This window comes from Mustela nivalis (genome assembly GCF_964662115.1).
Source record: "Mustela nivalis genome assembly, chromosome: 4".
Taxonomy (NCBI): domain Eukaryota; kingdom Metazoa; phylum Chordata; class Mammalia; order Carnivora; family Mustelidae; genus Mustela; species Mustela nivalis.
The window spans coordinates 135,148,946-135,174,760 of NC_139023.1; the positions used below are offsets into that span (position 1 = coordinate 135,148,946).

At 35.8% G+C, this 25,815-nt stretch overlaps 1 protein-coding gene across 1 annotated transcript in view; it reads right to left on the reverse strand.

Annotated features, from left to right (window-relative positions):
• The window catches only part of SPOCK3 (SPARC (osteonectin), cwcv and kazal like domains proteoglycan 3), a 504,243-nt gene extending 478,630 nt beyond the window's left edge, over positions 1-25,613 (reverse strand). Inside the window, exons 1-2 of the mRNA XM_082727289.1 lie at positions 25,438-25,613; positions 24,969-25,157 (exon numbers count right to left, since the gene is read on the reverse strand). Coding sequence (XP_082583415.1) covers positions 24,969-25,157 — 189 coding nt within the window. The 5' untranslated portion in view covers positions 25,438-25,613. The remainder of the gene's footprint in view (positions 1-24,968; positions 25,158-25,437) is intronic.
• Between the last annotated feature and the right edge of the window lie 202 nt (positions 25,614-25,815).

Below are 25,815 nucleotides of genomic sequence, written 5' to 3' on the forward strand. Positions count from 1 at the left end.
AGCCACAACTGAAACCAGAAGTTCATCAGCAATTTCGTTTCAATAAAGAGAAAGTCAAATTAGCTTTGGTTAACTCTTTGCTCACCAGGCGGAAGTCCATGTATTGGGTGACCCGCTGTAGGCTGTTCATTGTCACTGGAGAAGTAGCGGTTTCTTTCTAAACACATTCTTTTTCCAAGCAGTAGGTATTTGAAAATACTATTTTTAAATTGGAACAGTAATTGATTTATGATACTTAATATGGGTTTTGATGGATGAGCAGTCTGTCATTTGTACCAGAACGGAACTCAAGATGCATAAGAAATTTAAAGAAAAAAACGTTATTTCCAAGAAACTTAATGCAAACATTTATAAGTTTGCAATCTGATATAGTGTGGCAATTAAATTGTGTTTTCTGTGCTTGGAGGCTAGAAGGAAAACTTTCACATCTATGTAAGTCCTTATGATCAAAATATTCCTTTTTTTCCCCCCTCTTTTTTAGGGATTTCTTATTCCCCAGTTTGGAATACAAAATCATACCAGTCTTCATTCTCACTATGTAGGCAGGCTATAAGATGTGAATGCATCCACAAGCCATTACATGAAAGACTAATAATTTATTACCTGAGATAAAGCATGCACTTTACAACCTAGGAAACTAGAGGTATCAACACAATAAAAATTATAAAATAAAAAAGTTAAAAATTTTTGCATTTTTAATTTTTCAGAAAGAATTAAAGCAAAGCAGGTATCATGGGGGGGAAGCAGAACTTCACTGAAATTCTTTATACTAATTCCACACTCTCATTTTTACTGTTAATTGCATACGGGGAAATAATGGAGGCCATTCAGGGATTAAGATCTGCAAAGGTTTTACTCTGACCCTGTGGACACCCATCAAAATCAGCCAAACAGCCACAGCTAAGTGGTAACTATAGGAAGCCTCCACTGTCTATAAAGGACAATCTGTTTAGCAGGTTTTAGAAATACCTTTCAGTCTAGTCCCATCTTCCATGATTCCCTCATTCCATCATTCACTCTTCATTTATGCCATGCTTAATTTCTTATAGTTATGACACCTGCTGTGCCCTTTCATACCTCCTTGGCTTTGTGCATACAGATCCCTATTCCATATGCTTTCTTCCACTTGTCCAAATGGCAAACTCTATTAATCCATCAAAAACCAGATTAAGTGTCATGAACTCTCTGAGGGCTTTATTGAATCATCTACGTCTGCAGATGTAATTTGCATGTGCTTATCTTACTTTCCTTGTCACAATACCTTCTAATCATTCTTCAACATGTCAATCTCTTCAACTAGTCCAAAGATTCTTTAGGGAGGCGATGACATGACTTGGTTGGAAGGCTAAAAATGGCACACAGAATCATTTAAAAACAAAGCAGTCTTTTCCTCATTGTTTTGATTTATTTTTAGTCTTAATGATCATTATAAATTTTACAAATATTAAAAAGTAAATGCGCCTATTTAGGAAAGAAAGATAAATTTATAAATGGAAGAAGAGTGTTTGTCTTTGAAATGATACCATGGTTTAACAATTTATTATTTTCCAAAGGGTTTGCCTGTGTATTTGATCATTTGATACTTATAATAATCCTCATTTTCTGAAAGAGAAAATATCCTTCTCATCTTCTAGCTAGCTGAGTCTTACAAATGTTAGTGATTATCTCTGGGGCATATAGTAAGTGCAAAGTGCTTTTAATTTATACATATTTTTGCTCTTAATATCTGATAAAATTTGTATAAGTGAATAGAAGCCTGTGATTTGTTGGAAAATTCCAAATCTTACACATTTTAGACAAAGTGCTTAATCAAAATGTAGGTTCAGTTGTTGAACATTGAATAATTTTTCTTAAGGGTTCAACTTAAATTTTAAACCAAAATAACAAGGCATTGTTGACAACAGAAATAATTATAATTAATATGTATCATGTACTTAACATATGTGTGAACTAAGAACTTCTACATATCAATATATAACCTTCCAATACAACAGCATGCAGGAGGTTAATACCATCTCCCTTTTACAGAGCCAGAAAATGTGGACAGAAGATAATTTGTCCAGGGTCACTTAGCAGTAAGTAGCAGATTCAGAGGTCAAACTAATCTAGCAGCAAATGTTAAGTCAGGGTTCAATCTCAAGGAATCTGGCTGCAAAATGACAGTAATTCTATAATACATGCATTATGGCAGCTAGACTTAACTTCACAATATTCAACCGCAAGATTATGTTGTATTGAACTAAATAAGTGACATCTCCACTATGTTTATAGACTATAATAAGGTCCTTGCTGTTATGGTGTATTGAAGCGTTTTCTAACTTGATTTTGGTTGAATGTATTCAGAGCAGCAATCAATCAGATCAATAACATCAGGGTTTGATTGTCCTAAGATGTTAACACAGAACTTCAGAAGAACTTTCAGAAACAGGTGCCCATATCCATAGGAAGCTCTGAATAATAGAATCTAGGAATCTCTAAATAGGCTCATTCATGTTTCATCAGTATTTCAGAAAATACCACAAAATAAACTCTACTTTTTCTTATAGATTAGTTCTCATTTTTATAAACTCAGCTACACACACACACACACACACACACACACACACACAGTATTATCTGTAGTCCAAGAAGTGCCCAAGAATCATGCCAGCTTTCATGCATAACCCTGTAGTAAGAGAGACACTCTACTTTCTAATGTTGATTATCTCCTCACTTAAAATAGATAATGATCTGAGGAAATGATAACAACTGTGTTTTCCCTAGATGAGATAGCTAATTTCAAATAGTCTTTCTTCAAATAAATTGCAAATATTTGTCCATGTAATCTAATGAGCCAATTGCTAATATTGTCTTAGAGTATGTCAAAGACTAAGTATATAGACTGCATTTTTTTTCTTTTTACTTATTTGAATGGTCTCTTAATGGACAATTAATGAATAGAGGTTTAACTATAAATCTTAACAGGAATTTAGTACAGTTAATCAAACCAGCTTTGTACACAGTTAAGATAGATTGAACACTGTCTCTTGGTTTAAATCATATTAGGATTGTTCCTACCTTTCTATTTATCTGAAAAAAGTTTTTTGAAACAAAAAACCATTGCTATATTAAACCTACACACCTATTTATAATCAGGCAGATTATAGTACAGAATAGAAACCTTATTCAATTCAAAATCCAGGTACAATAATTTCAATTGATACAACACAATTGTTTCAATGTTTCCATAATGCCACTAGAAATTTTATAATCTAAGGTCCTAGAAATGTTGTCACAAGCTTGAGGTATTTTTAAAAAATTGAGGTAACTTTTTTTCCAAGATGTATGACAAAATGCAAAACAAATCCAAGTACTAAGAATTTACAAACTATCTTAGAATGAATTTAAGAAATAACCTTAAAATGTCTGGTTTGGCCACTACCACTGCCTGTGAATGACAATGCCGAAGTATGACCTACACATAACCTCCAGGCATTCACTTACAGGAATCCTAGCGCTCTCAGCAGCCTGTGCTGGAATCATTTGGGTTTTGCATAGACGGCATGGTTATCAGTCTGCTCAGTGATGATGTAGTAAATGGCAATGTTGCTCCTGTGGCTCTTAGTTCCATGCTAGGGAAATAGCTCTGCCCTTCATCTGTAGCTTTTTGAAATAAATTCAACCACTAATAGAAGAGAATTTTTATGTTTACTCTTTTACCTCTTGGGATAAAATGAGCTTTTTATATGTGTAATTTCATCCTATGTTTGTGCAAAGACGGATGTCATTCAACGTGACATTGAGTCATAGTGAGGTGCAGAAAAGGGAAAGCAGGGCCACCTGTAAAATTCCAAAATAACTCAAATTAAAAATAAACATCCAGGGCACCTGGGTTGCTCAGTGGGTTAAGCCTTGGTGTGGGTCATGGTCTCAGGGTCCTGGGATCAAGGCCCTGAGCAGAAAGCCTGCTTCTCCCTCTTTTTCTGCCTGCCTCTCTGCCTACCTGTGATCTCTCTCTGTCTGTCCAACAAATAAATAAAATCTTTTAAAAAATAAAATAAAATAAAAAATAAATAGCCAGGGGCATCTGAGTGGCTCAGTCGTGAAACTTCTGCCTTCTGCTCAGGTCCCAGGGTCCTGGGATAAAGCCCCAAGTCAGAATCCCTGCTCAGAAGGAAGCCTGCTTTTCCCTCTCCCACTCCCCCTGCTTGTGTTCCATCTCTCACTATCTCTTTCTCTGTCAAATAAATAAATAAAATCTTTTAAAAAAAATTAAAAAAATAAGCAGCCAATTACTTTATAACTGTTGTAACCTATTATTTGGTTGCATCTATTAACAATATAACAATAGTAATAAACAACTACTTTTAACCTTACATATCCTGGCTTTATTTAATCAAGATTAAGGGCATATGGGAAAAGGAGAAGTTGTTCAGTATTTTCATATAGGAAAAAAATGATACCTAACTAAAATGTTCACTTTTCTATTATTTTGCTATCATGTCTGATACCTTTGAAATGGTATGAAATCTATCTTATTTCTTTTTTCCTGAGCAGTAGTTAGATTCCAAACTTTTTAATTTGCTTCTTTTCTGATTATAATTTGATTATTTTTATGTAACAAAATTTTGTTAGATGGCATTTGAAATTACTATGAAATTGCCATATTATAGATGTACAATATTCAAAGATGTTTCAAACATTGGAATCATTCTTAAGTCTTTTATCCTGTCTATTTGAAGACACTTTTAAGTATTTACTCCATTTTCTGCATGTCATTTATCTGCATTCATGATAACCTTAAAACATATGTCCTAAACACATGTTCTAAGTGATGTCGTAAAAGTAACTTTAAAAAATGGAGAAAACTTAAATATTTGGCAAGATTTTTTTTTTTTTTTTAATTCTATGTCCTGGTTGTTCCCCCCTCCCCCACTATCAGCTGCTGTTTAACACTAAATAAGAAATTAGATCTCTGGCCTGAAACATAAATACTGTAGTCAGAACTACTCATTTAAACACAATGAAGGAAATAGAAATCTCCTTTCCCCAAAGATCAATTTCAGTGTGAATTTGCTGGAGGAGGTCATTGAAAAGACATGAAAACCAGTTGAACCAAGAGCTGGACCAGGACATCAAATGTTCTTTACCTTCTCCCCTGTTTTTAGAATGTACATTGTATCAACTATTCCCACACTAAGAGCCAATTCAAGGATGCAGCCTGGAGAGAATAATGTGTTGTTGAGAACCTTTAAACCATGCACATCACTGAACCCAGTTAAGGCATAAACGTTTTCCCCTCCCTTTTCTTTTAAACCTTATCAAAGAGTAATTGGAGAAAATTGACAAATATAATGTATGTACTTAAAGTGCACAACACTATGATTTGATACACATATACATTGTGGAATGATTACCAAGTTCAGGATAATTAATTTATATCAATCTACATAGTTAACGTTTTTCTGCTGTTGTTCTGAGAATGCTTAAGATCTAGTCTTAGCCACTATTAAGTAAACAATATCCTATTATTAACTACAGGCATCATGCTGTACCTTACATCTTCAGAACTCATTCTTACAATGGTTTGTACGTTTTGACCTACACCAGCCCATTTCCCGGTCCCCAGCCGCTGGTCACCACCATTCGACTTTCTGTTTCTGTGAAATCGGCTTTTCAGATTCTGGCAGACAGATACAGAAATCTACTTGTCTTGGGGTCCAGCAACAAGCCTCATAAGTAAGTCCCTCTCCTCTTAAACCTGCCACATACCAATTTGGAGTGGGCTGCCTTTTCCTTAAGAATTCCCTTGTCCTGCCAGTGCAGGGCCAGTTTTGAATATCAGCAGGAAGAACTCTCAAAGCTGTGAACCAACACAATGATACATCAAAACATTATGGTTTCAATGCAACTAAATTCAACTACCTTCAATTATAAGCCTCAGATCCTGAAATCTAAGAAGTAAAGTACTTAGTCCTTAACTCTTCAAAAATTTTAACAAAGAGCATTACATATAAACTATCATAATGTTATTAAAAATAGTCATGATAAAAATTATAAACTTCAAGATGACATTCCATCATGTGCATTAGTTCGTCTACTGCAATGTCAAAGACTGCATGACTCAAATATTTCGAATTTTTATTACAATAATAATAAAACACGTTAATCCTATACCACTACACTATAACATGCAACGCAATATTCCAGCAATTACAGCATGACTTAATTTCAGATCACGTCCAAAGGCCTCATTTCTGTTTTCAATTTTAAGGGTATACACACTGCCTCCCTGATAGTTGGTTCAGAGTATCTTCCAAGATGTAAATTAAGAGACTATTTTAAGAAAATAGCAAGCGTAACAGAAAAACCACTCAATACATAGTGATTATAATTCTTGGTATTTGCTTTGCATTTGTTGTCATTACTATTTTTACATAGTTTAAAATATAAAATATCCACAAACCATAGTTATTATCTTTATCTTTGTTAAGTAACTTTAATCTATGTTACAGGTTGTAAGACTTTCATTGGTATTTTAGATTCTTCCAAATTGAATGCATATTGCTAGCATTGTAAGATTTCAAGTAAAAAAGAAGAAAAATTTAGGTTAGAAATTGTAATTTAAATTTCATTTGAGGTACTAACATTGTTCTTAATTCACAAAATAGGTTACATAGTCTATCCCAGAGCATTTGTATCTTCTCAATAGGTATTTTCTAAATGGTTGTTCTTAACATTGCATTTTTACTATAAAATCAGGTTAGGAAGTTTCCTTTCAACAGATGCTCTTCCAGAGAAAATATATCTCTCTATATTTCCCTCTTATATAATATTACCTACAGCAAGTGAATCCATCATTTGAGTCTTAAGGGCAGTTTACCAGTGTTTCTTTAGGATTCTCATTTTTAGAAAGTTTGAGTTTAGACAAAACAGACAGGGAAACTCCTTTTCCTACTCTGAAAGCTTACTGTGAGGTGGCTAATTTCTGTGACAACTTATGGCAAAAATCCAGCAGCCTACTGTTGACATTTTCATAGTAATTATAGATCAGGAGTTGGTTGCTTGGCAGAGCAAAAATATGTCATATATGACAGGGCAAACCCTTGTTAATATTCTTTCTCTTCTTTTTTTTTAAACTATAGTTCAAAATTCATGGTAAAAATCAACACTGTTCTTATAAAATAAATGAGAGCTTAAATATAGAAATCAGATATTTAAGAAAGACTGTCTAGAAACTGGGAATGAGCACAGGACCCATAAGTGACATACTCAAAAAAACTGTAGGAAAAGAGATAAAATGTGATGATATCAACTAATAGTACTAACCTGGGTTTTGATATCTATATTAACTCCTATAGTTGATCTCAAGAGAATCAATGACATCCTCATTCACTCAGCCACATAGTAACTTGTTTTATGAATATCCCTTCTATACTCCTGGAGTGCAAGACACAGACCTCTTGGGATGCATGACTCTCCCTCCACAGCCAACTCTGTCTCTCTAAGTGTCCCAGGAGTTAAGGAAAGAGAAAGATTACATTTGATTGTGGAAATCACAGAAGAGATTAGGAGAAAAGAGAATATAAACTGGACCATGAAAAATGAGAAATATTAGGAAAGAGATAAATAACCAGGCAAGGGACTTCCATTCCAGATGCACAGCTCGTGAGAAATCCGCACAGAAAGGGAAGAGGCAGCAGGAGAACGGGTCATGACTCAACTCAACTTGACTAGTGTGAGAAGTACATAAAAGAGAAAATAAAGAGGAGAAAGTAAAATATGGTTCATAGGAAGGACATGAAGGGCTTTTGGATTTGAGAATAGGAATTTTTTTTTTGTGGGGGGAGATTTTATCTGGTTATGACATTTAAATAGAAAGCTCCTGGCAAGACCTGTCTGTCACCAGGAAGATTCAGGCTACCTCCCAAAGACCTCACACTGTGATATTACCTGACGAATTTAACACCATCCAGGATCTGGCCTTCAGCCCTGACACCTCAGAAACCTGGTTCTGTCAGCAGAAAACACGTGTCAGCATGACTGGTACATTCTCTCCCTGAGGCTGAGCTACATTAAAATCAGAAGTTTGCTAGGTGAGCATGGAATCAAAGACAGGATTTTTTTTTTTTTTTTTTTTTTTTGGTCATCCAAATGTTACAGAACATTAGATCAACCTTTAAATTAACTGTTGTCTCTCTCCTGAGCATGGCCAAAGCTTGCCTATGTGAATTACTTTTTTCGATCTGATTTTAGACTCCTAATGGACAAGCTTCGTCCAAGTGTGTTTTATGATTATTCAAACGGCTTACAGTAACTCTAACAGACTTAGGACTCACATCCTCTCGCTCTAAGATGACTATACTAATGCATGAAGTGATCCCTTATGTAGAAATTCCAGAGTTTATCTCACAGAGGGTAATTCTATTCACAAATTTTTGAAGGGTAATTTATAGTTGCAGTTATACACGGTCCTACTCTGTAATAAATGAAAGGATGAATGGAAGTTTTTGAACATAGAAGCAAAAAAATCAGAGCTATAATGTGGGGGAAATTCATTTATCAATGAGGCTTTAAATGCTACAGGCAAGGAAAAACCTGAAAACATGAAAGTCCTATACAAGACTAGCCTAAGTGAGAGAATGATTTGAGCCAAGGAAGAGTGAATTTGAGTAAATCAGTGGATTTGAAAAGTACTGCAGAGAAGACTTTGATAGGACTTAAATGTGATTTGTTAGGGAACAGTTGGGAGGGAAACACCAAGATACCTTCAATAAAACATTTCCTGTAACCACAAGAGCATTAAAAAAAAAATCTTTGCACAGATTTAAGATTGTCATAAGTTCTGTAGAAATGACTCTATTACACAACTCACCCATATCTATGTCATAAATAATCACATCATGAATGACTTGAATCATGAATGACTTGAATGTTGTATGTAAATTTGCACATATCTGAACATTTTCTGGGAAAATGATCATGGCTGTCCTTTTTGGTCCAGAGAACTAGCTTCAGAAAAATGGCTTAATAACTGTAGAAACACTTTATTAATTATGTTGCAGAAGTAAACCCTAATATCAAACAATAATATTACAAGTAGTTTTAAAATAAATATAACAAACATCACAGCATAGAGGTAAATATCTATCCCAAACTAATATACATATACAAACTACTTTATTCTAATTATTGCCTTATTCCAAATATCCCATTATTCCAAAGTTTTTGTTTAAAAAAAAATCTATTTGTAAAACAATGTGAAATGGAATTTATTTGCTATTTTAATTACCTTTTATTAATACATTTGAATTCAAAAAAGTTCATTAAAAAATCTGAATCTCCTTATCTAGTTGGTCAATTTTATATACAAAATTATTTCAGTTAAAATTATAATATTTTGGGGCACTGGGTGGTTCTATTGGTTAAGCATCTGCCTTCAGCTCAGGTCATGATCCCAGCCAGGGTCCTGGGATGAAGCCCTGCATTGAGCTCCCTGTTCAGTGAGAGCCTGCTTCTCCCTCTCCTCCCCACTTGTGCTCTCTCTCACTTTCTCTGTCTCTTAATAAATAAATATATTAAATAAATAAAATCTTTTAAAAATTATAATAAAACAAAATACAAAAACTTGGAAAATATGCTACTTCAAATTTGTATAACATACATAATTCTATCATCATATGTTCTTTATAACAGCTTATTTTGGTTTCTATGTAATTTAGCTAATATCTATTTAAGAAAGAGAATTAGTAATGAACATACAATTTATGTCCATTTCAAAAATCAATCTTAGATATTTTCACATACTGGCTAGTTTCACGTGATACCAATATTGCTATGTCACTGTAAAAATTAAACTGTGGAATTCTTATCATGCTATCTAGGAGACAGTCATTTAAATTTATTGTTTCATTCAAGTTAAAATAAAAAGTTAAACTCACAAAATACAATAAAGAAGGGTTTTTGTTCAACCACAAATACAAATCAGAAACATCACAATCTAGTTCAACAACAAAAAAGTAAACATTAAATTACTTATTCAAGTAGAATTAAAAACAAACATGATTTAATTATACCTAAGATTATCCAATCCTAAAACTACCAACTACTTACAAGGACTATTCACAAAGAGCTTATTTTTGGAGTCCAAGATGACAGGCTACAGAGTAAAAACACTTGAAAGACATTCAAGGACATACAGGCAGACCAATTAGAAGTCAGCAAATTGCTTTTAACTCAAAAAATAAAGTGTGTGAACAGCAAAATAACTGGCCCAGGCCCCCAGGGACATTAATTCTGCCTTAGATCGGGGCGCCTGGGTGGCTCAGTGGGTTAAGCCACTGCCTTCGGCTCAGGTCATGATCTCAGGGTCCTGGGATCAAGTCCCGCATCGGGCTCTCTGCTCAGGAGGAGTCTGCTTCCCTTCCTCTCTCTCTGCCTGCCTCTCTGCCTACTTGTGATCTCTCTCTCTCTCTCTCTCTGTCAAATAAATAAATAAATCTTTAAAAAAAAAAAATTCTGCCTTAGATGATGTTTAATGTTTTACATTAATTCTCATCTTGGTACCAGGGGTACCAAGAGTAGCATCAGAGATACTTTTGTCACCTTTGACACTGATGGTAAGCTTCTTTTCATGGTCTACCAAATCCACACCTCAGAGCAAAGAGCACATGTAAGTAAAGGAAAGCTCACTCTAAGAATAAACACAAGACTCTGGGCAGCAGAAGCCAGGTGGCTATCTGCTATTCAGAGCAAACAAAGCAGTTCTGAAATTAGATTTCCAGATCTCATTCACTGACCTACAAACTGCTGTGGTTTTCAATGATATTCAAAACTTGATACATGGCAGACACTGAAAATTAAATTCTTTTTCAAATACGTCTTATTCCCCCAAAATGAGGTAAGGTATTTTCCCCTATCTTTACTACTAATTTGCTACTTGAATTAAACATGTTATTTTCCATTGGCAATTTTCCCACATTTAAAAAACAAAAAAATTTCCTTGAGAAAATGTGTGAAATAAACAAAACAAAACAAAAACAAACACCTATAAATTCTGAAACAAATAACTTTAAATGACAATAACATTAGTCAGCAAAATTGGCAAGTTTAATCAACAAGGAAATCAGGGAATAATATACTAAAATGTGTTGATCTATGTAAAAACACTACATTGCCTAAGGTTACATCCAAATTTCAGAGCTTCCAATCAAGTACTTCCTTAGTTAGCAGTGTGAAGTATGCCTTAATTCACAGTTTCATTAAGTACAACAGTTCTTTAAAACCATAAAGTATATAACAACTCAACTCCAAGAAACAGTATTTCATGTCAAAGAAAATTTTCTTAGGTAATACTAGCCTAATGTTTGCCGATAACAGTGTTCTAGAAAAGTTTTGCCTCAAGGAATGTTCGTTTAGATGAATCTGACTGCCTCAGGGACATTTGTGGAGAATATCAGATATTGCCAAGGGCACCTTAAACAGTCTTACTGGAAGACTAGGAGGTTGCCTATAATTTCATACTATACTGTATGCCATGAAAGGCCTATAAATATTCTCCTGATATTCTAAAACTGGTTCTTCAGCAGATGCTAATACCATGTGCCAAAGCAATTAGCAAGCTCATATTTCAAAGTATCCTGCCTAGAGTACCCTATGTAAATATTTTGAAAGTCACAAAGTAGCCTGATGATAGAAAAGTAAAAGAGCGCTGTGATGAAGGGACTATCAAATTACTATATTTAGGAGCTCTAGCTAGTAAGCATTCTAGCGTATTCAGGAAGATAATGCCCTGTAATGTTTTATATATTTGGAGACACAATTAGATTAAGTTGTTGCAATTTTAGTGTCTCTCCTTCTTTTAATCCTACTAAACAGTGGGCCTTTCCTTATGTTAAGAACAAAAAATGTACAGAATTATCTGGAACATTCAACACATTCCAAAATTGATCAGATAAATTTATTTTCATTTTTATCAGAGAATATGTCATAGAGAAACTTATTTCATATAAATATTTAGTATAAAATCTAGCATCAAATAAGCTCATTATTACTTGACTTCAATCAGTACAAAACACAGATATCTTTGAATTTTATTCACTCCATATTTTCTTCAGTCTAGCAGCTAATTAATCTTGCTACAAAACTCTAAAAACAGAGAATCTGCTTTCAGTGAAATGGTTCGTACTTAATAACTTTAATGAAGTTCTAGATGGAAAAGTCTCCTGAATATATGTGAACAACAAAATTATTTTAAAAGCTAGAAACACGATAACGTATTTTATGTTCCAATTCAATTTCATTTACTTTTAAATCAATAGAATTACAACAGTCCTTAAAATTCAACATAGAACACATAGAAAAATGAGGGATCAGGACACCTGGGTGGCTCAGTCGGTTAAGTGTCTGCCTTAGGCTCAGGTCAGGATCCCAGAGTCCTAGAATGGAGCTCCACATGGGGCTCCCTGATCAGCGGGGAGCCTGCTTATATCTCTCTCTCACTCTACCTGCCCCCCCCCCGCGCTTGTGTTCTTTTGCCCACTCTCTATCTCTCTCTAATAAATAAATAAAATCTTCAGGGGAAAAAAAAAAAGGAAAGAAAGAAAAATGAGTGATCTACTGTGGACAGAAATTGGTAGGCTGCCTCAGCACCCATTCAACACTGATTACACTTGTTTATATATGATAATAATGTGTGAATTCCTGGTATTTAATTGTAAGAAAAAGCCTTTTCTTTTTCCGCTTTTATCCACATTGAAAATAAATCCACAACTGTAGGGGGGTTGAAGTTAAACACAATGACACCTCACAGTTTCCAAAGATGCTATAGTTGTATTTCTAAGCCAAATAACACCTATTGTAAAAACAATTAGTAGTCCCTTTAACAGCCACTCCTGCCTACCTGAGATATTCAGAATTTCATTGTGATATCAAAAGAATCACTACTAAAACTGCCAACTGTGTGCAACTGTCATATATAGTACGCCTCTAGGGATAAAAACTATTCTTTGAATGATATAAGGTACAATGCAAATACTGGACTTCCATTCACTAATAATGATTTACTTTAAAATCTAACGAAAAGGCAGGCTATGAGAAGTTTTCTATTGCAGTTTCAAGATACAATTATCAAATTATAGTGAAATCATTGTCATCTCGTATAAGTGATGCTCCTTCAATAACTGTAATAAAAATTCCAAATCATTATCAATGTATTGGTCCAGCAGAAATTAACATACAGTTATTGTGATCATTTAAAAAAACCAAATATAACATTTCAAGAGAGAAAAACAGTTTGAGCTGTTCATGATGACTCATTCAAAGCACCCAGCTGTTAAAAATAAGAATAAACATATAAACATGATCTTCAGAGCTAGAGAAAGTGGGTCCAACTCTCACTAATCTTAGTCAGATTAATTAAGTTTATTGAAGCTAGCCTATCCCATTTACAAGAGGAGATTAATAATCTCTACCTTTATGTTATTAAAATATTATACTAAAAAAACTCAATTGAAAAATGGGCAGTTCTTAAAAAATTTAAGGATAGAATTACCATATGATCCTGCAATCCCAATTCTAAGTGTATTTCAAAAAAATTGAAAGCAGGATCTTGAAGAGATATTTACACACTCAGGCTCACAGCAGCCTTTTTCATGATACCCAAGATGTGGGAACAGAACAATCCAAGTGCCCATCAATAGATGAAAGCATATAGTACAGTATGTAAGGGCAAGAGAGTGGAGCCAGAATGCCAGTACTAGAGATAATCATGCTGATAACACCTGTCTGACCCTGGGCCTCAGTTTCCTTGCCTACATACTGAGATAATAATTGAGCCCTCCTATAGGTTTGTCACTAATTAATATGTAAAAACTTTTAATACTGACATTAGATATGAAAGTGCTTGTTATTACACTATTATTAATATCTATACAAGGAATAATCTGTCACTACTTAATATTATATATTTTTTAATTTTATTTCATTTAAAATATTTGCCTCTTTTGATATTTTGAATGAGTACATTTTTACCATTTCACCCCCTCTATTTATGAGTAGAATTTTTAAAATAGCTTATTCATATGAAGTATAAAAAATGTATTCATTTAAACTATTTTAAAAGCCATTTGATTAGAGTAATAGCTATTCATTAAATAAAATATTCTAATTATTTCCAATAAAAGTGTATAATAAATTTGCACTTATTTTTATAAATATGAGCCTTTAATTTCCCTGGCATCTTTTTTTCCCATCTACATTATTTTGACATTTTAGTTGACACACACACACATATACACACACACATACACACACAGAGGTATAGATATCATACATATTTAATTATTACATAATTAAAGGTTTTTCATATTAACATAATTAGCACAGATGATTAGTTTTCAAAAATAAAACAAGACAAATAGAGGATATCCATTATAAAAAATAACCCAGCCAAGTATAAATGTAGTTTATTTTACCTTGTATGTTCAGAAAACATAGATAAAGATATGGTATTATGTTATTGACAAAATCCCAAAAGAATCATCTGAAAATACACACATTAGCATATAGTTAAGCCTTAAATTAATATAAAGAACTTAAAAGAAAGTTATGGGGGAAAAAATCATTACATATTTATTGCTTGCTATTTGATTATGTGTAGAAAATACACATTTATACTAATTTTTAATTTTTAATTTATATCATTAGTAAACCAAACTATTAAATAACAGAACCAACAAAATTACAGATTGCTATAATGGTAAAGTACTTCATATTTTCTTTTGTATATTTAAAAAGTATAGCTTTAAAATCAATGACGTTTCTAGTGAAGCAATCATGAAAACATATGGAATTGTATTGAATTATCTCTATTTTACAATAAGAATGATAATACTGATTAGAAGTATCCAAAGTACATAGACTATACATAAAAAAAGAAGTCTACCTTACTTAAATTCTAAAGATTTTATTAGTGATTGCCTTTAAACCTATTAAATGGACCAATGAAATATCACAGTGTTATTTACAAAGGAGGAAATAAAAGTGTGTATTGGGCCTGAATTCTGAATAGACAAATCAGCTATAAATGTTCAGAAGTAGGAGACACTATTTCTGACAAAGGTCATTATTTCCTTGAAAAAGTAAGAAGCTTGTGATTGGGATATCAAGACCCAGGTGATTTCCAATAGAAGAATGTTGAGGAAAATATCATCCTTTGAAAAAAATTACATGACTGCAGAGACAAAATGGTTTTATAAAGACTTTACCTTTCTACCATGTATATTTGTATGCTATATTGTTATTATTAACTTAATTATAAGATATTCTAAGTGTGAGCAAATATTAAGCAAAAATTTTGTGATCACTTTGAAATAATTGGGCCATGACTATATATATACATGAAAGAAAAATGAATACTAAAGTTTTCATTTTGCAAGTATGAGCAAGCATTCAAAGATCTCTTAAAAAAATAACAAAATGGTGCAATTCATCATCTCTTCTTTTTTTTTTTTTTAAAGATTTTATTTATTTATTTGACAGAGAGAGATCACAAGTAGGCAGAGAGGCAGGCAGAGAGAGAGAGAGAGGAGGAAGCAGGCTCCCTGCTGAGCAGAGAGCCTGATGCGGGACTCGATCCCAGGACCCTATGATCATGACCTGAGCCGAAGGCAGCCTCTTAACCCACTGAGCCACCCAGGCGCCCCTCACCATCTCTTCTTATGATCCAGGCAAGGAATTCAGCCATCTCTGATGTCAAGAGTCAAACTCAAAAGCATAAAGCTTCTATGGCATTTCTGGCAAATCTTACTTTGTATACCATCTTGTATCTCTCCCAGAGATACTAATGCTAAAGAGATTACCTTCCTTGTTTCCAGAACTAATTGCTGTGTGAATTCAGCAATGGCATCATTTCTAGTACTATTCAGGGAAAGGTACTTTGCATTTAATGATACTTGCCTTTCCCCACGCTACCACATTAGAGGAAATAAAAACCTTGTATAGAGAGTGTTCTTTCTCAACTAAGTGAACAACAAGTAATTTCTTTTTCTTTTTTTAAGATTTTATTTATTTTGGATTTAATTATTTGACAGAGAGACAGAGAAAGAAAGAGCAGGGTGGGGGGAGGGGAAGAGGGAGAGGGAGAAGCATACTACCTGCTGAGCAAAGAGCTGCATGTGGGGCTCTATCCCAGAAAGACACTTAACCCACTGAGCTACCCAAGTGTCCCAACAATAAATAAATTCTAATTTCTTCCCACCAATCACACTACCTATCTGGACCTGCGGCCAAATATCCATAACTTAAACAACAAAAAAAAATTTTTCACAGAAGATAATACTAAATGATTTCACTAGAAAAAGGACTTGTCATTCGATGAGGCTCTCCTTAAAAATGTATGTGGGTGTTCTTCTTTGATCTGACCTCCAACATTTTCTCTTAGATATTAGCAAACTACTACTCCCTCGAGCTTCTACATCCAGAACCTTAGATACTAGATGTTCCAGCTCTACTCTGAACAGAGAACAGAGGGATAATCTTAATTTAGGGAGGGAATAAGATAGAAGGAAGGCTAACAAGTAATGGGAATTGACAAAAATTCCCATCCATGGGCACAAGGAATAATTTCAAGAGACACTTAGATGAATGAAACAGACATAGTTGTTACAAATATTTTCCTCCTCGTGTCTGGCTTTCCCTTCTTCCTTTTACTGTTAATTTTTTCCCTTTAGAGATGACATTCCATAGCCCCCCATTCAGCGAGGCATAGCCATGTCACTGAGTTGAGGTCCTTGAGATACACACAATGACAATGTCCTGGTAAGTTCTAGGGTAAGGTGCATTGACCTTCTCTTCAATCTTTCCTGCTCGATAGGAAATGACAATTGATGATAGAAAATACTGATAGAGTGATCCTGGAAGTTCAGACCTTGACTGCTCATTTTGTCAAGCTCACTTTAACCATCCCCTGGTTGGGAAATAAAATTCTATCTTAATTCAGGCAAGTTGATTCAGAGCCCCCGTTTTGCAAGAACTTAACCTATCTCTGACTAACACACTGGCAATTATAGGTGAGGTAGAAGTCAAAGACATAAATCTGGACTATCTGTAAAATATCTGGATTCAGCCATACAACCATTAAATGAAGTGCAGCGGTTGAAAAAGGGGGAAGATACTGGTTTTTAACATTACGTAGTAGGCAGCAAAATATATTTAAAAACCTTAGAGCAAAAAATTATGTGGTCAAAGAGAAACTATAGGAAAAGAATCGGATGAACTGGCAGAGGGAGTGCCAAGATGCATATAATTCCCATCTACTGTTATCACTCTGAAATTGAACATGACAGTTTTGGCACAGTGTTTCCATTTTAGTGCATTTTGAAACTTAGGGACTAAACCAGTTTTGTACTTGAAACCTTATATTTTATATAAAATTAAATTTTCATTTATATTACGGAACTGGGCTGGCAGTGGTCAGAAATGGAAATGGTCAATAAAAAGCAATACAGTTCTAAAAGCCTTTACTTAATGACTGCAGATGGCAATGCACATTAAATATAATGTTCCTGTATTTATTAAATATGTTTCCAATGTTAACTTTAAGCCTTCACTGTGCTAATGCTAGGTGAACTGTAGGATTTTTTTTTTTTTTAAGATTTATTTATTTACTTACTTACTTGAGAAAGCATGAGCGAGAGGGGTGGAGGGAAAGGGAGACCATCTCAAGCAGACCCCACACTGAGCACTAAGCATGACACGGGGCTTTAACTCACAACTCTGAGATCACATCCTGAGCAGAAAACAAGGGTTGGATGCTTAACCAACTGCATCCTAGCACCCCTGAACTGTAGGTTTTTAGAGAGGGAAGAGACTACCATCTGTAACTGTAGAGAGTTCAGCATCTAATAAGGAGAAGAATCTGTAAACTAGGGGAGGTAGAATGAGTAGAAAAAAAAATGAAAGAATTTTCATAAATGGGGAAAATGTAAGTGAATACTCCAAGAACTTATAGCATAGAAGAGTCAAATTTCAGATGTATATATGGATATAGATATAAATAATATAATATAATATAATAATTCTAGCCCAGATCATGAAAATTAAAGTTGCATAGGAATATAAAATGTTACTCTGAGTCAGAATCATGAGATCTGAAAGCAGTCTTACCGTAGTCTTATTGTAAAAGTAGGAAAAAAGATGTTTTATAGCAATATATGATGTTCTTTTGGTATACTAGGTAAAAAGCTGAAGTGTGTAATCACAAGCAAGCTGACTTCTCTTAAGAGCCAGAAAGGCACGTGGTGACCACACATATAATAGCAAAGGCGATTATGCTTGCATTTGCAAGATGCAGAAAGCTAAACTAGGGAGAAAAAAAAAATGTCTTAACAACATTTTAGAGGGAGTGCCTATTTTCTTTTTTTTTTTTTTAGATTTTTTAAGATTTTTTGTTTATTTATTTGACAGAGAGAGAAAGAGATCACAAGTAGGCAGAGAGGCAGGCAGAGAGGGAGGGGGAAGCAGGCTCCCTGCCAAGCAGAGAGCCCAATGTGGGGCTCGATCCCAGGACACTGAGATCATGACCTGAGTCAAAGGCAGAGGCTTAACCCACTAAGCGACCCAGGCGCCCCCGAGGGAGTGCCTATTTTCTAATTAGCATGTAAAAAATATTTATAATACGAGATATAATCACTTTGGTTTCCTGATGATTTAATCTGTTACTTATTTGAAGACAAACACATACAAAATATATATATAATACATACATATTTATGCATAAACCTATATATACATGCATATAAATGTATTTTACATATATATATTTAAATCACAAAGTAATTTACTTCTTATTCTACTTGGCTACACCTTCTTAATAATTCACTAGAAGTAATGAGAACTGGAGAGTTAAAAGTATTTCCCTATAATTTCTATCTGTTAGAAGAACCCAAGCAAATTGACTAAATTTTGTACTCAATTCAAATGGGGTCTTACAATGTGATGGCAGTTCTACCTGACAGTCCCTTCCCAGAAATGAGTGGGCATTCTCTGACCTGCTCTTCTCATGTGACATCTGACTTGACAAAATCAATCTTAACTGGTGAGTTTGGTAGTGGTGGTCATGGTGGTGGGTGGGTGGGTTAAGAAATAGGTAGTGGAGGTTGTACCACACCTTTCTTTAACTAGGACTCAGATGTCACAGATTGGGGTTAGACTACTTTATGGGGTTAGCCCTTTGCTGCTGTAGTAACTCACTCACTCCAGAATCTTCAAAGACTACTTATTGCTTCTCTATAGTCAATTGCCTCTTTCTTGATTGAGTCCTCTAGTGATTTAAACAATATGAATACTAGTCAAATATTAAAAAAATCACCTGCTACAATCTTTACTGGGTCTGATTTGCAAGTACGTATACTATATACACTATATACACTTTCATGCATTTGTAAACACAGTGTGGACCATAGTCATCAATAGATCAAAGGAGAAAAAAAGATCAAAGTAAGAGAGGAAAAACACTTGTGGGAATGCAACAGACTGTGAAGAATTACCAAGGACAGCCTATGTGCTCAAGTATGATAAAATATAGGTAACGGTGACCACAGTTCAAGATATTGTTTCATGGTAAGAAACACTAAAAACGTACTTTTTAAAATCAGAATTAGATATTCATTATTGAGAAAGTGTTCCTGAACAGAGAGAATAGTGGTTTGATTTGTTCAGTTTCTCTAATTATTAATAATTATTTTTTACATATTGTTGAAAAATAAAGTAGTAAAATTTCCCTTCCTCCTCTTAGCACATCCCAAAGGTAACCATTTCATAATATATATGAATATGAAATCATCACACTGTACAACTTAAATATCTACAATTTTGTCAATTATATCTCAAGTAAGAAAATTATTTTTAATGTACTACAAAGGAGAAGCCCTCATGCTAAAGGTATGCTGACTGTTTAGGTAATACAACCAGGGTGCATCATAAATCTAAGGAAAGTACTGAGAAAGTATTCTTTAAAGATTATGTCTAAATCTCCATGCCTTTTAAAGTAATGAAATACTTTACTTGCAGTAGGCATAGAAACCAATTGTTCGTTTACTAACTAATAGCAGTAAAAGTTGATAGACTCTCAGGGGGCTTTACTCCTCTGTAGCCTCTAAGTGGCAGGAAATATCCACCCCCCCCAACAGCCATTACCTCTCAAATAATCTGTATACTCTACTAAGATGAAACCTCAACTCAAATGAGAAAAGGCAATAAAAAGAAAAAAAAAAAGGTTAAGAAAGGCTATTGTACTATCCAATATATCCAAATCAGGCATTTTAAAATTCAACTTCTAATTTGAGGGTTGCTGAGACACATAAGTCTGTATTTTACATTTTCACAACACTTAACATGTCCTTTAAGGTTGAATTTTTTAAAGTCAAATTGTAAGACTTTTTTATTGTTTTCAGTATATCTAAAGGGTATTAAAAATTAGTTAAGGAATCAGTGCAAACTGAAGTTGATTATGGGTTTTGCAAGAAGAATGGCAAGCATCTCTTGAAACAATGTTCAAAATGATCCCCAGGTTGTCATTCGTCTGTTTTGTAAGATGACAAGGCTGTGGTTATGATTTTCTCCAATAGTCTTTTTTTTTTTTAAGATTTTTATTTATTTATTTGACAGAGATCACAAGTAGGCAGAGAGACCAACAGAGAGAGGAGGAAGCAGGCTCCCCGCAGAGCAGAGAGCCCGACGTGGGGCTTGATCCCAGCACCCTGAGATCCTGACTTGAGTGAAGGCAGAGGCTTTAACCCACTGAGACACCCAGGCACCCCTCCAATAGTCTTTTTTTAGAGAAGTTTAGGTTCACAGAGAAATGAGAGGACGGTACATGCTACCATAAAAGCATAACCTCCCCATTAGGAATGCTCTCTACCAGAGTGCTCCATTTGTTACAGTAGATGAATCTACACTGAAACCTCATAATTACTTAAAGTCTATAGTTTACCTTAGAGTTCATTCTTGGGGGTGTATTTTCTATGGGTTTGAGCAAAGGTATAATGATATATATCAACCATTATACAAACACAAGGAGTATTTTCACTGCCCCCAAAATTTTCTGTGCTGTACCTGTTCATCCCTCCTCTCACCCTCTACCTCCACTCCCAGGTATTTTTATTGAACAATAAATTTAATCAGAAGCATTTGAATGTCAGCAGATGGGTACAGTTCTGATTTTATTACATGAGTTATTTGAAATTAGCATGGCCACATTGCCATGTACACTTTTATTACACTGCTTCCAACATACAGTATCTTTTTTTTTTGTCATTTTTAATTACAATATGTACTTCGGAGAAGTCATAGTAGTTTAGATTGATAAAGGCATTATATCATTTATTATCAATTACTTCATTGGTTTCCAAATTCCATATTCATTTATTACATGATTAAGGCAAGCATGAATTGCCTTAATTGACTTATAAAACACAAATATTTGAAATATGCAATATATGGACCACTTGATTCAGAAGCTAATGACTTTGTTTTCTTTTAATGATCTAGATTTTCAATTCTCCTCATAAGCATGCATACATTTATACATGTAAGAATGGAGTGAAGGAATTCCTTACACCTGTTCTTGGTAAAGGTAGTTTCCCACAATTGTTCCACTGGGGAATCTGGAGTTCTTGATTTTATCACTACTCAACAGAACTAAAAAGGTAGTAAATGTGATGTAACCAGTGTATCTGTTAAATATATCTTGTTGAAAGTTTTTTGTTTGTTCGCTTTATTTTAAAAATCATAAAATTATACTCTGAACATAGTCATTCTGGATCTATCTACTATACTTACTTTTAAATGAGTTGACTTCTCTGTATCTTCAAGTAAAATTTTTATTTTTCCTAAGATGTAGTAGTTAGAATGTCCACAGGACTTTTTATACTAATTTGTAAAAGGACAGGTTTTCTGTGTATATACTGACATTCTGTACACTTTAAAGGGCAACAAAACTTTGTTCAAAGAGCATTGTTAGTATAAAGTGGTCAAAATTATTTGAAGTTTCTTCTGTGTTAAGTTTGGCTTTGGTTTAATTATTTCTCTGTGATTTATATTGAGGAAATTGAGAAAATGAGTCATCAATGGCAGTGTTTCCTATGTTCATCTACTCTTACATAATACTTCCTTTCCATGTTCCTGATTCCTAAAGCTTTATTATACATAGTATATAGTTATATATTTGAATTGCATATAATATATAAAAAATACATCTATCTTAAAAACCATTCGGTTAAAATATAATGATGGATTGCATTTTCAAATATTATTCAAAGTAGTATATATAGTTCAAACTTTCATTAAGGAATTACTTGTAAAATAATATTGCTTGTGTAAAATAGTCACACACAAAAAAGTAAAGACTAATTCTAGTCTTGGTTATGCTTAGGTATTTCTAACCTTTTTTGTAAATAAAATTAACTACTTCTTTAGGAGAGAAAAGTAGACATAAGTACTTCAGTTAAATTATTTCTAAAAGAAGAGATTGATATCTTTGTTTCCTTGTCTTTGTATAAACTAAGTATGCAAATCTATTACTTAAGATATCAATGCTGATGCAGAACATTTAAAGGTAGATTCATGCAGCACAAACACTTCAAGCAATGCCTCATCACCTTGGGCTTCCAGATGAAAATGAAAAAAAAAAAATAAATAAAGCCATAATCTTAAAAAATACAGAATAAAAAAAAAAGCTAATGATTCCCAAGAAGGGAAAAATAATCTGTACATTAGCAGTGAGGTGAATGGTCTAAATACAGATTCTGCATTCTGAGTTGAGATGTTACACTATCACCATACATTTTATCATGTTAAGAATAAGCAACAGGTGGCTAAAAGGGTGGAAAAAAGATAACACTTATCTTCTCCATGCCCTCCAAAAGCTATCTTTACAAAAACATAATTATCTTAATAAGTGGTAATGCTAAAACCTGATATAATTTTTAAATAGATAATTTATTATATTTTCATTATTACATGTCCTTCAAAACAAGTATTTGCTAAAAATATCTCAGTAAATCCTTTATTTAAATTTAACATATACTTTTAATGGACCCCCCCCACCCCCGCCCTGCACGAGAGATCAACTAAGGATAACTGAAAGTACTATAACAATAAAATGATCTATTCTGTGTCTGTATAAGTTGGATGAATGATTCCTAGAATAGTTAATTATTTCAGGCAACACACCTTACCTCCATAGTTTTAATCAAACACACTTACAAACTGTTCAAGCATAACTGGTTGCCTTTAAAAATGCAATAAAGGAATTTGAATAAAGTCAGAGTACAGGAAGATCGAAGGTTTAAAATATATTTTGGGAAAGAAAGCCTAACATTTATTTTAAAAGATTTTCAAGCAGCCATCAATAAATAAAATGTCATTATGTGAAGCATTGTTCAAATAATGACAAAATCTTCATTTTTTTTTTCCAAATGAGGATATGATAAGCAGAAATCCTTCTCCAGGTTTAGAAATATCTCATTTGCTTGCTTGCTTTTTTGATTGTATTCAATATTAGCATAAACTTAAAAAAATGTGTAAAGGATTTTGGTTAACACTCAAATGATTTGAAGCTTTGTTCGTAAAACGTGTAAGACAGAGTCCTCCATTAAGTATTATCATTATCATTACCATTTTTCACCCCTGTACCCATGCCTAGTATCTATGAGTTACATCTAATTTTGAAGTGAAAATCAGCGTCTCTTCAGGAATCCCTCTGCCAGAAACAGCTACGTGTTTTGCCTCTTCAGTTGACTCATGTGAGGGGTGTTGGGAGCAGGGGATAGAGGAGCCAAGATGAAAACTAATCTAAGCTTCCATTTATTTTCCCAAATCGTGACAGAGTGTGAGCTGATGAAAGAAGTTAACTCATGTCTACGTAGGGCAGTGCAGATGGACTCCAGGAGAAATTCTCTCAAATGTCACCATAAAGGTTGGCAGGGTGTCTGTGAATCACTCTCGCTTCCTTTCGGGCCTCCCGGGTTTTAAAAGGTGGGCTGGGGGGTGGGGGCGGTAATCCGGGGTCCGGGCCGCCACCTCGCCGGGACAGCCAAGTTGAAAGCTGGGAGGTGAACCGCGCTTCTCCGGCCCGGCCCGCAGCTCTTCCCCGGCTCCATTCAGATCAGGTGGGAAAAATGACTGGAAGTCACCCCCAGGGACTCCAAGGCAAACAAACGTCTCAACACCTGCCTCGTGCTTAATAACCCTTGAGGACACACCCCGGGGGAGTCGACAGTTTAACCCTTTCAGAGCCACCCCCTACGGAAGTCCCCCCGCTACGACCCCCCTCACCGGGCGGATTTTCCGGCAGGGATGCATTCCGGAATAAAACCGTCTCGAATGCGCTACAAACGTGCTCTGTGTTAAAGTTAATGCTGGAGCACAAATCTGATCAGCAATTTGATGGGATCAAGCGCAGTTCAACTTCTGCCCGCTGGTGCGCCCAAACCACCTCCCACCCCTGGGAGAGCCGGCATTTAGAAATCTTACATCTTCCTCCCTCCTCCCTCAAATTCCTTAATGGACCATTAGTAACGGGATCGATCCTAGTTGCTTGAGTGGCAATCCATCGCCAAGGCGCATCTATCTGCCGTGTTTACTACTGCCAGAAACACCATTCAAAAGTTGAGAAGGTAGAGCCAAGCACTTTGGAAACCTTTGGGGGCCGAGGGAGGTGGGGAGGAACGCGGGAGACGAGGATGCAGGAGGCAGGAGGGCACCTGGTGAGATCTGAACTCCGGGGCAGCCAGCAAGCAGCCTCTCCCGAGCACTAGCCGGGAGGGGTCATCGCCACCGCCAACTTCCCCCACCCCGAGCGCCGCCCGGCTCCCCGCGCCCCTGTCCTCGGAAAATCGAGCCCGCCGCCCACCCACCCGCATCCGCCGCGGCCCCCGCCTGGGAGCAGCGCGCTCTTGCGTCCGGGGATGGGGGTGCGCAGCACTTACGTCTCGGAATTTGTTCCACTGTCCGACTTCCTTGTCATACTGAGAGATCGTGGTGAGCCATTGTTTATCGTCCAGAAAATTACCGCCGTCCGACCGCCCCCCGGCCGCAGCCACCGCCGCCGCAGCGGCGAGAGCCTGACTGCACCAAGCGGCTGCACACACACACAATACGGCTGACACCTTGAGCATCTGGGAAAGGAGACACAACCGGGGGGCGGGGAGGGGGGCAGTGTCAAACAAGGGGTAAGAAGACCGGGAAACCCGGGAATACATGCATCAGCGACGACAGGGGTAGAGGGAGGAGGAGACAAGCAGGGACGGGGTGCCCCCTCCCCGGAGGTTTTACCCCCAAACCCGGGCGCTCACACACGCGCAGACCCGCAGACCCGGGGGAGGAGAGGGAGTATAAGGGAGGAAGCCCCAGCTGCGGCACCCCGCGCGGGCAAAAGAATGCTTCCAGGCACATCACCTTGTTGTGAGCTTGCACTGAGCTCGCAGCTCCTGCTGGAAACGCAGCCCGGCTCTGCTAACTCGCCGCTTTCAGGAGCTGCTGCACGCGCCGCTGTCTGGAGCGGTCCACTCAGCTCTCTGCGCCAGGCGCGCTCCCCGCATCTCCACCTCCCCCCGCGCGCTCTTCTCTCGTTTACTCCCCTGGCTTCACCCCTCCCTCCCCCAGCTCCTTTTTTTATTTTTTTCCTCTCCCTTTCCCACCTCCTCCTATCCCACCTTCCTCTCCCTGGATCTGAGCTGCAGACGAGTCCGGATGCGACGCTCGGCTGAAGGCAGAGGATGCGGTAGCTGCTCGCCTAGGAATCCTTATCTGCTTTATAACCTCTCCCCTCCAGAA